This window comes from Terrapene carolina, unplaced genomic scaffold, assembly GCF_002925995.2.
Source record: "Terrapene carolina triunguis isolate 2854851 unplaced genomic scaffold, T_m_triunguis-2.0 Scaffold147, whole genome shotgun sequence".
NCBI classification, from domain to species: Eukaryota; Metazoa; Chordata; order Testudines; family Emydidae; genus Terrapene; species Terrapene triunguis.
This window is the reverse complement of record NW_020664498.1, coordinates 7,316,219-7,330,966: the sequence shown is the minus strand read 5'-3', so window position 1 is coordinate 7,330,966 and position 14,748 is coordinate 7,316,219. Positions and strand designations below refer to the sequence as shown.

The window sequence follows — 14,748 nt, the reverse complement described above, 5'->3', positions numbered from 1 at the left end:
TATCCAGCACATGTGGGAGAGTGGGCACCACTAATTGTCACAAGCACATACCCTGGGATGGGCAGGGGGAGTGCAAAAATCAAGAGACAGACCTAAAAACCACTCATAAAAAAAAATCTCATGATTTCTGGGGATCCGACTTGTGATTTTTGATCTCTTGAAATTGGCAATACTGGGCTTAGCCAGCATGAATGATGATTTAACCTTTGCCTCTCTGTGTGCTTATCTACAGAGGTTCAACTGTTGTAGCCAGGTGACTGATCTATGGTTCCCTTGTTTTGCAAAGGCTGCCTGTGTCTGTCCATATTCCCTGAGACTACTGCGCCCGAGGGGTCCAGCACATGCCTCCCGCAGGACTCTGGCTGAGCTGGATTTGCTGCAGAGATCCCTGGAGGGGGATAGGGGTCGCTGGTGCACTGTGGATTGATCCATGACAGCTTCACAATGGAGTTTTGGGGCATTAGTTACCCAGGATTTCAATGCTTCATTGTGGGGGTTTAGAGAAGGAGCTGGCCTGTGATGGTGGAAATGCAGCTGCGAACTAACACTAATTAATCCACCAGCACCTGCGCATGAGCCCCTGTGTACTAATAGGGGGAATGAAACAGGCCAGGGGTGGGGTTGGAGAGAGCCCCAATAGGGGGCTGTGGGGACAATGTAGGGTGAGACATGGTGGGAGGGAGATAGTTCTGGCATATCCTCTGCACCATCCTTGTTCCTGCCAAATCCCTGCCTCTGTTCCTGCCCCAGGCCCTGTTCCGGCCATAGGGACAGTGCTGCGGACTGGGAGGAGCGATGGCTTGATGGTCAGTGTGGGGGTAGGGAGGGGCTAGGCTGTGTCAGGGATGTATCAGTGTACAGGATGGGGAGGAGCTGGGAGAGGGGGTCAGTGTATGTGGGGGGCCAGGGATGGGGGAGGGTGTATCAGTGTACAAGGTGGAGTCAAGTGCCAGGGAAGGGGAGGGTCAGTGTGGGGCAGGGAGGGGTTGGGGGTCAGCATGTAGTGTGGGGGTGGGTGGGCGGGGGGGGGGGGGTCAGTGTGCAGGGTGAGGGTGGGTAGTGGGGGCAGCAGGCCAGTGTGTAGGGCAGAGGGTGGTTAGTCTAGGCGGGGCAGGTGTGGGTGTGGGAGTGGGTAGTCTGGGCTGGGGGTCAGTGTGCAGGGCGGGGGTGGGTAGTCGGGGCAGGGGGGTCAGTGTGGGAGTGGGTAGTTGGGGCAGGGGGGTCAGTGTGCAGGGTGAGGGGGGGTCAGTGTGCAGGCGGGGGTGGGTAGTTGGGGCAGGGGGGTCAGTGTGCAGGGTGAGGGGGGTCAGTGTGCAGGTGGGGGTGGGTAGTCGGGGCAGGGAGGTCAGTGAGCAGGGTGAGGGGAGTCAGTGTGCAGGGTGAGGGTGGGTAGTTGGGGCAGCAGGCCAGTGTGTAGGGCAGAGGGTGGTTAGTCTAGGCGGGGCAGGTGTGGGAGTGGGTAGTCTGGGCGGGGGGTCAGTGTGCAGGGTGGGGGTGGGTAGTCGGGGCAGGGGGGTCAGTGTGGGAGTGGGTAGTTGGGGCAGGGGGGTCAGTGTGCAGGGTGAGGGGGGGTCAGTGTGCAGGCGGGGGTGGGTAGTTGGGGCAGGGGGGTCAGTGTGCAGGGTGAGGGGGGTCAGTGTGCAGGCGGGGGTGGGTAGTTTGGGGCAGGGGGGTCAGTGTGCAGGTGGGGGTGGGTAGTCAGAGTAGGGGGGGTCAGTGAGCAGGGCAGGGGTGGGTAGTTGGGGCAATGAGCAGGGCGGGGGTGGGTAGTTGGGGCACGGGGGCAGTATGGGGCAGGGGGGCAGTGTGCAGGCAGGGGGTGGGGCCCTGGGGGGTAGGCTCGGCCCCCTCAGTTTCCTGGGCGGGAGGCTGAGTCAGGCGGGGCTGAGTCAGACGGAGCCGGGGCCGCTGGCGGCTGGCAGGGAGGAACGCACCGCACCACGCCGCTCCGCACCTCAGCGCGGGGCAGCCGCGCCATGGCCCGGACCCTCGCCCTGCTGGCGCTGTGCATGGCGCTGGGGCGCCGCGGTGAGTGCGCTCGCTGGCCGCGGCGGGCTCCGTCGGGGAACTGGGGCTGTAGCCGCAGCGGCGCGTCTGGACGGGCTCCGGCTGCGCTTCCCGAGGGGCGTCGGGGCATGTGGTGCCCGAAGGCGGACGGTCCGTGTGGGGGACTGGCCGCCGGGGTGGGGCAGGGCAGGGCAGGGCGGGGGAAGGCTGTGGTCTCAGAAATGGGGACCTGGGGCCATGTGCTGACCTTTCAGGGCGTCGGACTCTGCCTGGTTCATTTTCCTGCCGGGCTGGGAGCTGGGGGATTTCTGCCCCATGCCGCCAGGGAAGCGAGTAAGGGGTTGTGGAGCTGTGTGCTGGGCTTGGGGGTAGAGGGAACAAGCCGGTATGGAGCTGGTTGCTGTCCAGTGTTGGTGTTTTTTGGTTAGGATTTTGCCAGTTGGCAAACTTTTCCCGAATGGCACAAGGGAGAGAAGGGAAATGGCGATTTTTCAGAAGTGTGTATTTCAACAAAACTGACCGGCATTCATAGGACAAAGAAGAGGTGCTTTTCTAGCCAGAGGGCTTTCTCCTTGCCACCTTGCAAAGGCCAGCTACAACCAATGGTGACATTGGAAGGTATAAAAAAAAATTGCAAGAATTTTCGTATAAAGGTTGCTAGCAGTTGTCTATGATTTCACTGCTGATCATTTTTTTCAGAAACACTTTATATTTATATTTACCCCATTGTTCCAAACTGCCCACAAAGGACCTAAAGCCACAAATGCTTCACCCAGCTGCCAAAACCTCTGGCTTTGCTTCCCAACTTCGAAGGGCTTGTATCTACACTTAAAACACTGTAGCTATAGTGCTTCAGTGTAGACACCAGCTCCACCGATGGGAGGGGTTCTCCTGTCACTGTAGTTAATCTACCTCCCCAAGAGGCCATAGCTAGTTCTTCTGTCAACATAGCACTGTCTACACAGGGATTTAGAGCGCCTTAACTGCACTGCTCAGGGGTGTGGATTTTTCACACCCTTGTGCGATGTAGTTATGCCGATCAAATTTTCTAGTGTAAATCAGGCCTCAGATGTTACTATAAAAATCTTTCTCATACTGAAAATTTAAACTACGTAGACAGCATAAAATAAATGAACCTAACTATCAAAATAACAGGGCTGGAGCACTGAGTTTATTATACATTTTCTCACTTATTCTATTAAAAACCTCAGTTTTTTAGTGAAATAGCTGCATAATTTCCAGTGCACTCAGAAATGAATTGGTGGTAATGTGACCCCTACGGGAGACAATGCTACAGGCTTGTCTTCATGCACAAATTATGCTTACTTGACTCAAACCATTTTTTAAGACACCCTAGTTCAGGGGAGGGCAAACTACAGCCCGTGGGCCGGATCTGGCCCATCAGGGCTTTCAGTCTGGCCCGCAGGATTGCCAGCCCTGTGGCGCTGCAGGACTAAGGCAGGCTCCCTGCCTGCTCTGGCCCCGTGCCACTCCCGGAAGAGGCTGGCACCATGTCCCTGTGGCCCCTGGGGGAGGAAGTAGGCAGAGGGCTCCGTGCATTGCCCTCATCTGCAGGCACTGCCCCCCGCAGCTCCCATTGGCTTGGAATGGGGAACCATGGCCAATGGGAGCTTTGGGTGTGGTACCCACAGGCGAGGGCAGCCGCCTGCCCTACCCCACCCCACCCCCAGGAACCGCTGTCGGACATGCCAGCCACTTCCGGGAGCGGTGCAGGACCAAGGCAGGTAGGGAGCCTGCCTTAGCGCTGCTGCGCGCCCCTGCCACCCCAGAGCCGCTTGAGGTAAGCGGCACTGGGCCGGAGCCCACACCCCAAATCCCTCCTGCACCCCACACCCCAGCCCCCTGATGCACCCCTCCTGCACCCCAACCCCCTGCCCTGAGCCCCCTTTCGCACCCCCTGCCCTGAGCCCCTGCTGCATCTTGCACCCTACTACACCCCAACCAACTTCCCTGAGCCCCCTCCTGCACCCCACATCCCTCCTGCACCCCAAACCCCTGCCCTGAGCCCCTTCCTGCACCCCACACTCTCTGCCACACCCCATACTCCCTGCCTCAGCCGTAGGCCCTGCATGGCCCTGCATACAATTTCCCCACCTAGATGTGGCCCTTGGGCCAAAAAGTTTGCCCACCCCTGGCCTAGTTAACTCTTGTTTGCACACTTTTAAAAAGATAGAAGCCTGGCTCATATTGGTCCAACAAGGAATCAATTTAAATTGGTCCAAGCTAGGTTTAAATTAAATCTAAATTGCCCACACAGGGGTTTTCAACTGCCTTAACTAGTTCCATTTAGAACCGCCCCATTAGGTGAACTAGTGCAGCTTTGTGTGAAGAGCAGGCCTCAGAAATCAAGCTGCTGCATTCATCACTAGCTGGAGTTTCCATATGGCTCCTCACAGTGACCCAACCTCAAGGGAACAGAAGCTTGGATGCCTGTAGCAAGAGCCTGAACCTGAAAGTAAATTCATAGATTTCAAGGGACCACTGTGATCATCTAGTCCAGTGGTTTTCAGCTTTTTTAATTTGCAGACCCCTAAAAATTTCAGACATAGTCTGTCCTCTTCCCCCCCACCCGCCAAGGTCTGTGGACCACAGATTGAAACCCACTGATCTAGTCTGACTTCTTGTATAACACAGACCAGAGAACTGCCCCCAAATAATTCCTTTTGAACTAGAACATATCTTAAAAAAAAATCCAGTCTTGGTTTAAAAATGGCCAGTGATGGCAAATCCCTCACAACCTTGGTAAGTTGTTCCAGTGATCAGTTACCCTCAGTGTTATGAATTTATACCTCATTTCCAGTCTGAATCTGTCTAGCTTCAGCTTCTGCCATTGAAAACAGCCTTCTAGCCAGCTGCAGATGGATAAAAGTTTTTTGGGCCAGTGTTGTTCCCTTGACTTCTAGAAGCACCCAGGAGCCTGGGAGACAAAGGGCAGGCTCCATCAAGCAATAGCTATTTCTCCTGGTTGCTTCTTCCAACTGTCAGGTGTTAGCTCAGCTGTGTCTCAGCCACGTAGTTCTCATCCAGCCCCATTTCTGGTAGGCCTGCCTTGACTGGGCTGGATGAAATGGGATTATTAAGGTGGCTGAGCTCAGTGTGCAGCAGGCATAGTGAGGCATTTGCTGTATACCCAAGACCACCAGCCATGGCCCGCATGGTACAAGGGCTGGACAAATCAATTCAAGCCTGGCCCATGCTGAAGGAGTTTGTGTCCATGTCATAGTGCAGCCCCCATCCCCGGTGGCATAGCAGCAGCATGAAAGATGCTTTAGTTCTGGTCTATTCTAGATGCGTGAGCGTCGGGTACGAGAGGGAAGAGTTCCTGAGTGCTAATCGTAATTCTGCCTCTGACTTGCTGGGCACCTTTGGGCAAGTCTTGTGCCTCAGTACCCGCTCCGTAAAAAGGGGTTCGCAGTACAAACCTGCCTCCAAGACACAGTGTGCGCATCTTCTGTAATGCATGCTTCTCAAGCATTCTGAACAGGCCAAATGCGAGCAACCACATGGTCTCAAGCACGTCTGACTTTCCACAGTTTCCTAGGGCAGGTGGGCCCTTTGCAGAGAACATCCAGCCCCCAGCTGTTTAACTCTAGGACTCTTAGTCTGCACTCCCAGCTGCCTTGGCAGTACATGTCGTAAAGGGCAGTTCTTATGATCTCGCGAGTGGATTGAGTTTATATCTGTCAGCCCAGCTAGTCTTCTGGGTCACCCAGTCATTCATCCAGATAGCCAGGCTAGGATATCTAGGTACCATCTACAGGCTGCTGTTGTGGTTTGACCAGAAAGTACTGCTAGCAGATGGCTCTCATGTACCCATCTGATCCAGCCCAGATGAGCTGCCGCTTTAGAGAAAGTAGCTACATCATGACAGCCAGAACCGAGCCCGCACTGGCAGTGAGATTGTGACTCACAAATGGGCAGGGGTAGTGAGAAGAGTAGCTTTGGTTCTGGCTGAGGCACGAAATGCACTGTGGGGGAGGCTTGCTTAGCGTCAGCAGAACGATGTGGTCTGCTCTCCCTTTGCTGTTCATCATCCTGCGGGGATCCCAGTGCTCCAGCAAGGTAACTAACCAACATGGCTAGCTAACATGGGGACTGTTGGCTTCATACAGCTGTCAAACATGCCAGCATGGGTCACACTGCCGAAATGTGTGAACAGTGGCCATCAAGTGGCATGCCAGGGTCTATAAGGCCTTTTTCTCACTGTGTGAATCAAACAAACCAATTTATAAAGAAGAAAACTGGAAAAATAAATTGCATCATATGCAGTCAGTCCTATGGACTATGCTGTTCCTGGGGACCAGCAGTAGGGCTGGAAGCCTGGACTTTCAGATCGTCAGCCACATCTCTACTACTTGAGCTAAAGTAGCAGCTGGTAAGTTTGTTATCCTTTATATGGAGCAGCCACTAGAGGGGGGCCACAACACACACTATGCCTGTGAGTTATACAACTTCTGGCCAGGTAGCAGTAGATTCTTGGTGGTTAGGATTCCTGGTGATGGTAGAGCAGTGTGATCTTAGCAGTTGGCTTAGTTGTTAGCTAGCCAAGCACATATCTCTGGCACATTTATTGTGAAAGGCAGTGTGGCTGAAGTCTTGGCTGTGTCATGTTAAAGTTCTGAGTTCTATACTCAGCTCTGCCAGATGTTATCTTGTGCAGTCCCTCAGGTAAATTGTTTGCAAAATGGGTGTGTGGGGCTGGGGGGAAGAGGGAAGATGCTCAACTTGCCTTCTAGTGTAGGGTGCGAAGCTTTAGGCAGCACTATGGGTTATGAACTGTGCAGCACTATAGGAGTCGTGGAGTGGCTTGCTGTCTTTCTATCCCCCACAGACATTTCCTTTCTTGGTGAATCAGAGAGCCTGATTCAGCGTAAATGCAAAACATCCTACAAAATCCACAACAAAAGTATGCTAACCTCAAGCATTAAAAAATCATGACTCAGGCCCCAGAAATCATGAGATATTTTAAAAATAATAAATTTGGGGTCCTGTGTATTTGCCTTCTGCTTTCCGAACATTTGGGTGTCACATTTTCAAGCTGTGCTTTGCAGTCAAGAAGCTAGCAACTGGCTTCTTAACAAAATAAAATGAAACCTGAGGTTATGCTGTAATCACCTTATGACATACCCAGAGTACAGACTAATAAGTAGCTGTGTCACCCCTGCCCTCTAACCTGGGGTGCCCTTTCCACTGCTTTGCTGCTGTAGCCTCCAGTCTGACCTGTTCACAAACAGCCTCCAGCATGCAAATCACTCCCAGCTATGACTGTGTATGTGCTGCAGCCAGCCAGCCACACCTCAGTTATACTACAGGGTGACCCCAACATATCCTCAGCCCTAGATTTTCCCCCAGAAGTGTATGTCCTGTACTGCCCAGCTCTCTCCTGGACAAAACAAATTCATATAAAGTCCATCCTCTTATTAATAGAAATCATATGCACACATCTTGTTATCTCAACTGGAGTTTAAACTTCAATTTAAACACACTGGATTAGATAAAACAATAAAACAAGTTTATTAACTACCAAGAGAGAAATTTTAAGTGAGTACAAGTAATGAGGCTTAAAAATCAGAAATGGTTACAAGAAAAGATAAAACACAACTAGCAAAGTTTTTCTCACCACATATTCTCAATCATCTTACTGGCCAAACTTCTTAGACCAGAATCCCTTCTTCTGGTTAATGACTGCTACCTTTGTCCCTTCTCGTGCAGTGAATCGATGTATAGAGAGAGAGGGAGAGGAGGAGGGGACCTTGGGGTGTTTGTCCCTCATTTTTATAGTGTCAGCCCCCACACTTGGGAAACATTTCCAGCTGAGATTCAGGAGACAGAGAGTCTACAGGAAAGGATGTTCTCTGCTGCTGTTCCTCACCTCTTTGAGTATCCTTCGTTTCCCTTCCTGCTTGATTACTCTATTTATGGCTTATATGCAAATTAAGCAGAGCACCCATTCCTCTGTTTGAGACAGACCTGCTTGCCAGTCTTGGTTTGGAACATGTGTTAAAATCACTATACAGTGGAATCTTACAACTTTTCAATGTTGTCACACACATTTTATCAGGACAGCGTTGACTAGCAAGTTATGATTTTTCAGATGTTACCTTGTAAGACCTACTTTGTACAAATATTATTATAATCGTGTGTAGTCTTGGAGCCTCCACGTATTTTTTCACTCAGTTTAAGATTTTCATTCTCTTTTGTAAAGCTTGGCCTGTCCTTATTCACTTGGGGACACCATCTGGCAAGGGCTCTGTGGCCAAAGAGTGCAGAATGCAGGACAGGGGAGCTGCTAGTCCATCTTTGGCATTTCATTGCTGCCTGCTAGTGCCTTGGGCTCATGGTGGATGTTACATGCTTTGTGCATACTGTAAGGAAGCAGCAGAACATCAGCCAACAATGAGCTGTGAGGGTAATACAGAGGGGCAGGGAGCTACAAAGCCAGCCTTGCTCTGTCCCCCTCTCTGGGATCAGGAACAAGCCTTAATGGGGTTATTGAGCACAGCTGCTCTACCACCCTGTAACATCATGCAGCACTGTACCCCTCTAGGGAACTCTGCAGAAATCCCTGACCCTTTGAATGTCTTTACAGGAGTCTTTGCCAGCCCGTCGGAGAAACTCGCGCATGTGGCCCAATATGAAAGGGTGACACCTCACAGAGTGCCTGCAGCTCCTGGGAAGAGAGATCTTTCTGCTCAAGTCGTAAGTATCTGTTGCTTCTGAAATATCAGGGGACACTACAAGCCCAGCTCCAACAACCCCAGACTCAGAGGTGGTTAAACTAGGGCCTGGTGCCAACCCCCAGATTAGCCATGCACAGTTCCAGCTTTCCCAGGCACTGAGCAGTCAGAGACTGACTTTTGTTTTAGATTAAGCAAAAATAACCAAATATGAGAGAATGTACATCGTGGAATAGGCTACCTCAGTGCTGCCTTGCAGAACTGCAACTGCCTCTGTAAACAGACAGACACATGGAAAGCTGCAGAACAGAGAAAACAGGATCACAACACTCGCGTACTGTAGCTGTCTGTGGCCCCAATCAGCATTGTATCTGAGCACTTCATAATCTTTATTGCATTTATTCTCACAGCCCCTTGGAAGTGAAGTGACTTGCTTAGTGTGACACAGGAAGGGTATGACAAAGTCAGGTATTGAACTCAGGTTTCCAGAGTCCCACATTGGCACCCTATCCACTGGGCCATCCCTCCCTTCCAAACATATACTGAAATCAACAGAGAATGCCCCAGGAGATGCACAGTAGTTCAGAGAAAGGAATTCTCTCCCTCTTGATCTGTCTGGCAGGCACCTTGAGTGCACAGTCAGCAAAGATCCAGACTCAGAGTCTTAGTTCCTTTAAAGTGAGACCCTTATGGGACGAATGACACCAGCTAGTGTGAGCTTTCTGCATCATCGCCATCATAAATGATGGCACTCTTGAGAGACCAATCAAAGCAACCTTTTGTTGTGTTTGAGGTCAAAATTAGAATCACTAGTGGTAGAATGAAATCTGTGTCAGGAAACAAATTTGGCATCAGCTGAAGAGGAGTGGAACCACCTCTAAAGAATGTGGATTGCCGTGGTGGAAGAGGTTTGTGGATGATGCAGATGGAGAGGAGTGGGAGTGGACCAACAAAGTGCAAATAGCAATCCGAAACAAGAAAATGGTGCATAAAGAAAAGAAATGAACCCATCAAGCATAAATGAAAGCAAATACAAAGAAGCAAAGTGAGCTGCCAAGTGGGCAATGAAGAAGGGCAATGAGAGTGCCCTAGACAATTTGCACGCTGAGCTTGTAAACGACCCACAGCTGGCTGGCAAAAAGTTCAGCAGCATTGAAAAAATGAGACACAAAAGAAAGGAGGATGGCAATGTGACATCGTTTGTGAATGGTGATCAGAGGAGACTGCTAGTAACACCCGAACAAGTGAAGGAGAGGTGGAAACAATACTTTGAGAGTCACTTAAATGAGGCACACCCTTTGTGGTGTTGCCAACATGTGATCCTAATGCGGTGCCTGAGCTTGACAAAACAGAGGAGGAAGTGGAAATACAATTCAGGAGACAAAGACCAATAAGGCAGAGGGACCTGATGAAGTGACAGCAGATCTGATGAAAGTCTTGGGCAAGAGCGTCATGAAATGGATCAAAGTGGTTGAAGCTGTATGGCAAGAAAAGACTGGTGCAAGTCTATCCTGGTACCAATACATAAGAAGGGAAGCATCCAGGAATGTGGAACTATCGAGGGACAAAGCTGTTGTCACATGGGATGAAGATACTGGAACGTATCTTGGATGCTAGAATTAGAAGAATGGTGGAACCCCTCATTGACCAAGAACAGTGTGGCTTTAGGAAAGGACGAGGTGCAGGGATGCCATGTTCGTAAATTGGCAAGGGATGGAGAAGCAGCTCAAGCACCAGCAGGATAGCTTCTTATAGACCTAGAAACGGCCTATGATAAAGTGGACGGAAGGATACTCACACCAGTGCTGAGGAAATATGGCGTTTCTAAGGATTTAACAGCTATGGTGAATGCTCAGTATAGATCACCTAAAACAGAGATCAGAACATGTTGTGGAACAAGTCCCTTTGATGTAGAAGTTGGATTGCACCCAGGGTTGGCCCTCAGCCCGCTGCTCTTTATCATTTTGATGGACTGCCTCAGCAGGAAGATGTCAGTGGGAAAAGGGGAGAAGCTGCTATACGTGGATGACATAGCAATAAGGGCCTCCTCAAAAGAAGACCTAGAGAAAATAATAACCAGTGTTATGATCAGCTAAGCTGGCATCTGATGAAAAGGAGCTTGACTAAGACTGAGGTCATGGGTCAGTAGAGGAGCCACAGGGAAACTTAACATAGAACTTAATGGAGTGGAATTAAACCAGACGGACCAGTTCAAGTACTTTGGCGTCTGGGTTATGGAAAATGGTGAGTTTGAATGTGAGTCCCAGTCCAGACTGGGGAATGCTGGAAAAGTGTGGAATAATATCTCAAGAGCTGTGTATAACAAACATCCGCCACTGAGACTGAACTGTGGAGAACAGTGATGTGCCCTGTAATGCTGTATGGTGCAGAAGCACGGCCAAAACAGAGGCCAAGTTCAGTGCCTACAGGTGTTCGAGATGAGATGTCTTCGTGCCAGAAGAGGAGTTACACAAAGAGAGAGACGTCAAAAGGAAAGTTTTAGGATGGAAGTCCAAGTCCGTGATGTGGCTGACAAAATCCAGGAATCGGGACTTCGCCAGTTCGGATATGTGCAGAGGATGAATGAAGGGGACCTGGTGAAGATAGCCTGGTAGGAAAGAGACCCTGAGGAAGTGATGGATGGATCGCATCAAAGAAGATGGTAAGCAGGTGGACCTTAATGCTACCGCAGACAGACAAGGATGGTGGATGCTTACATGATGACCCGACCCCGGTTGATGGGATAAAGGGAAGAAGTGACGAAATGGAAGCAGAAAGGATGTTAGATCATTCTGTAGTATTGCCATCTCTCACAATTTAGCACAAGTCTCGTGATACTTGGTGTTTTCTCAAAGCCTCAGCACCCGGAGTTATGTGAATGTGGGAGAATAAAGCCTCAGCACCCAGAGTTATGTGAATGTGGGAGAATTTCAGTTTTCAATTGTAAAAAAAAGTCAGATACTAGTTCTTGTGGTTGTGGAGACAAGCAAGAAAACATGAACCCAAAAGGCTCATAAAAAAGAAGCCAAATACAAAAGAATCCACATTTTATTATTCTGAAAAAAATCTCATGATTTTCAAGCCGGTCTTATCTTTGTTGGGGTTTGGCTCATGGTTTTTGAATGGTTGGAGTCAGCAAGGCTGAAGCTGTGACCATAACCTAATGGCAGTTTCTCCACTGCATTTAGTCTTTAAAATTCAGAAAGCACCAGGAATCATATCTTAAAAGCACAAACATTAGCACCTCAGAAGGCCTAAGGATCATGTCAATTTTGAGATATAAATTGCCTAGTAAATTCTTGGTACAGCATGTTCACTTATGAGTCAAACCGTTTCAGATAAAATAGCTTCAAAAATTCTTCCCAAAGGCATCTGTTTTCTTTGCTCCAGAAACCTAAACTTGTCCATGAAATAAACATTCTCCAGGCTATTTAGAGATACCATCTGTGTTGTGCACATTGAACAACTTTCCTCCTTTCTTTCTTCAGTGTTGGTACCAAAGGGAGGAGATCACATGTAATAGTACATCCATCTGTTAAATATCTGTAAGACATGCATACAGCGAGAGACTGCAGTGCATGGTGGGATGTAGTGGTGCAGGGAGGGGTGGTCTATCTGCACATGGTTAGTATGGCCAGGTTACAAATGGTGAAGCTGGCTCATGCTGTCCTCTCAGCCATTTCCCCAGGACTGTTTTTAATATTGCAAACCTGATACCTTAAATATAAAGCAGCCTGCCATCAACATGCTCTGTTCCTTCTGCCTTAAAGGTGGAATCTCCTCCCCAAATAACATTTGCTTTAGGGGTCACCTCTCTCCCCAGGCCATATTGCTACAGCTGTGGTCAGAAGGGGCACCTGAACTGGATCCCCTCATTTTAAGAGATGGGGTGGCTTGCAGGGGATTCTCTATGGCTACGTCTACACTGCAAAAAAACAACAACAACCCACACCAGCGAGTTTCAGGCAGCAGCTGAGGATCCTTTGTGTAAGGGATGATGAGCTGGGGCACTCGAGGGCAGAGGAGGTGGGGGCAGGGTTAAGGTGCATGCACTCCAATGATGTTGGCTGCTCTCCTCCAGCACAAGTGAGGGTGCTCCTGAGACTGCTTTAACTTGTGCCAAGGGCTGGTTTGCCCACAGATAATGGGGGCAGAAAGATGGTGTAAACCTCCCCTCTCCCCTGCCTCCTCTCCCAGTGCACTGGCTCTGGAGGATCTAGTCCAGTGTGCTCTCTAGAGCCCCATTGTCCCTTTCACAGCAGGTGAAGAAATGACCAAACCACTCTGACCTGCTGTTGCACAGGTAGCTGTTGGGCCGTCATTCCCCTCTTGCTGACACTGGTGTACCTCCTGGAGTTCCTGCTGACTCACCGGGGTGAGAGGTATTCCAAGAGTCCAGCCCCCAGTGCCTGAGCCTGCCTGTCCCCGTTTTTTGCCTGTCCAGAACTGCTCTTTCTGCACCTCAGGCCAAGTCCTACAGCCCTGGCCCTGCCCTGACTCACTCAGCAGGCACTGGAGTGAGCAGGAGTTTAACCAGAGTCCAGGCTCAGTCCCCCACTGTTCTGAGTCAGACCTTCTGCATTTGAAACACTGGAAAAGCTCTCTGGAAGTAGGAGCTTGGGGGAAGCTTTATCAGGCCTTTTAAATGGCCTTGCATTTCTTGTGGTTTCTCAGAAAGATGATCACTGCTCTTCCTTTCCCATCTGACTTGCAATCAGAGTTCTCTTCGTGTGCCTTCAGTGGCTTTTCTGCAGATCTGCATTTCCCAAGGATTGGTTTCTGTCTCCGAAGTTGCCAACAATAACAAAGCATCATTTTGTTGGCAGACACCAAAAGTGACACTAACGTTCATCTAAGAAGAATTTATCATCAAGCCCCGTAGACAGTTCCTGCGTCTCCAGCTTAGGCATCATGTTTGTTTAGGTGACAGCATCTCTCAGTCTTCAGCACTTTGCTGAAGAGCCCCTCACTTCCCAGAGCTGCCGCCGGTGCCCACTTGAGGGCGCAGAGTGACTCTGGCTGCATTTTACTCAGCAGGCAAAGGGGCTTTTATTTTTTTAACCAGAAATGGATTTTTCATTCCCAGAAAGAGCCCGAAGTAAAAACACGAGGCAGTGGAATTAGAGCAGTTGACTCACAAGGAAAACCATGCTGCCTGTCCCAGCTGGTTCTGACTGTGGTACAGAAATACTTTCCGTATAACTCCAGCCCCCATCTGATTGCAGCTCCCCAATCCTTTCCTGGGGGGAATTCCAGACTGTTGTGTGGTAATTTATACCATCACCCCACAGGAGAGGCCAAACTCCCTAACTGAGAGCAAACCCCAGCAAATCAAGAGCTGATGAGTTTGCCTTGCGGTGCCCAAGGAGTTCATCTCACCACTTCCGCCAGCCGTGGCTTCCATCTGGGAAGAGCCTTAGCCAGCGACTCTGCTGTGAGACGCTTGGTCGCCTGGTCAGCTGCCATTAACCGGAGAGGGAGGCCTCCACAGTTCCAAGGGTGTAATTGCTCATTAGCATTACTGTTCAGCTGAGGATCTTAAAGCAATTTACAACAGCAGCCAAAACTCACGATTCTTGTCACTGGTAGGTGGGGGTGTCCCCATTTTACACATTGGGAAACTGAGTCAGTGAGCTGTAGTGATTTGTCCAAGGTCACACAGCAAGTTATTGGTACAGACAGGAAAAGAACCCAGGCATCCTGACTCTTGGTCCCAACTCCCGGTCCCTTGCTTTAATTCCTAGATACATGTCCTCTGACTTGTGGGGCTGCTGGAAACTCCGCCAGCTGGGGATTGCTGGAGCACATAACCCCTCCCCTGTGCCCTGTTGTGCTCCCCGCACCCAGGTCAGGTGAGGGTGTGGCCCAGCAGTCTGGCACACCATTGTTGAGGGCTTCTCAGATGGCCAGATTTGGCTGCTTTCCAGCTTGTTTGCATCACAAGTGAGTTCCCAAGAAATGTGGTCCAGTATGTTCACTCATGTAGTTGACCTAGCTGCCTGTTTATTGTCCCTTTTACTGCACCCATCCATGCTTATGCACA

At 50.2% G+C, this 14,748-nt stretch overlaps 1 protein-coding gene across 1 annotated transcript in view; it reads left to right on the top strand.

Moving 5' to 3' along the window:
* The first annotated feature begins 1,976 nt into the window (after positions 1-1,976).
* Positions 1,977-14,748, top strand: part of LOC112106615 (disintegrin and metalloproteinase domain-containing protein 8) — an 85,875-nt gene continuing 73,103 nt past the window's right edge. Inside the window, exons 1-2 of the mRNA XM_026653718.2 lie at positions 1,977-2,028; positions 8,618-8,727. Of these exons, the coding sequence (XP_026509503.1) occupies positions 1,977-2,028; positions 8,618-8,727 (162 nt within the window). The remainder of the gene's footprint in view (positions 2,029-8,617; positions 8,728-14,748) is intronic.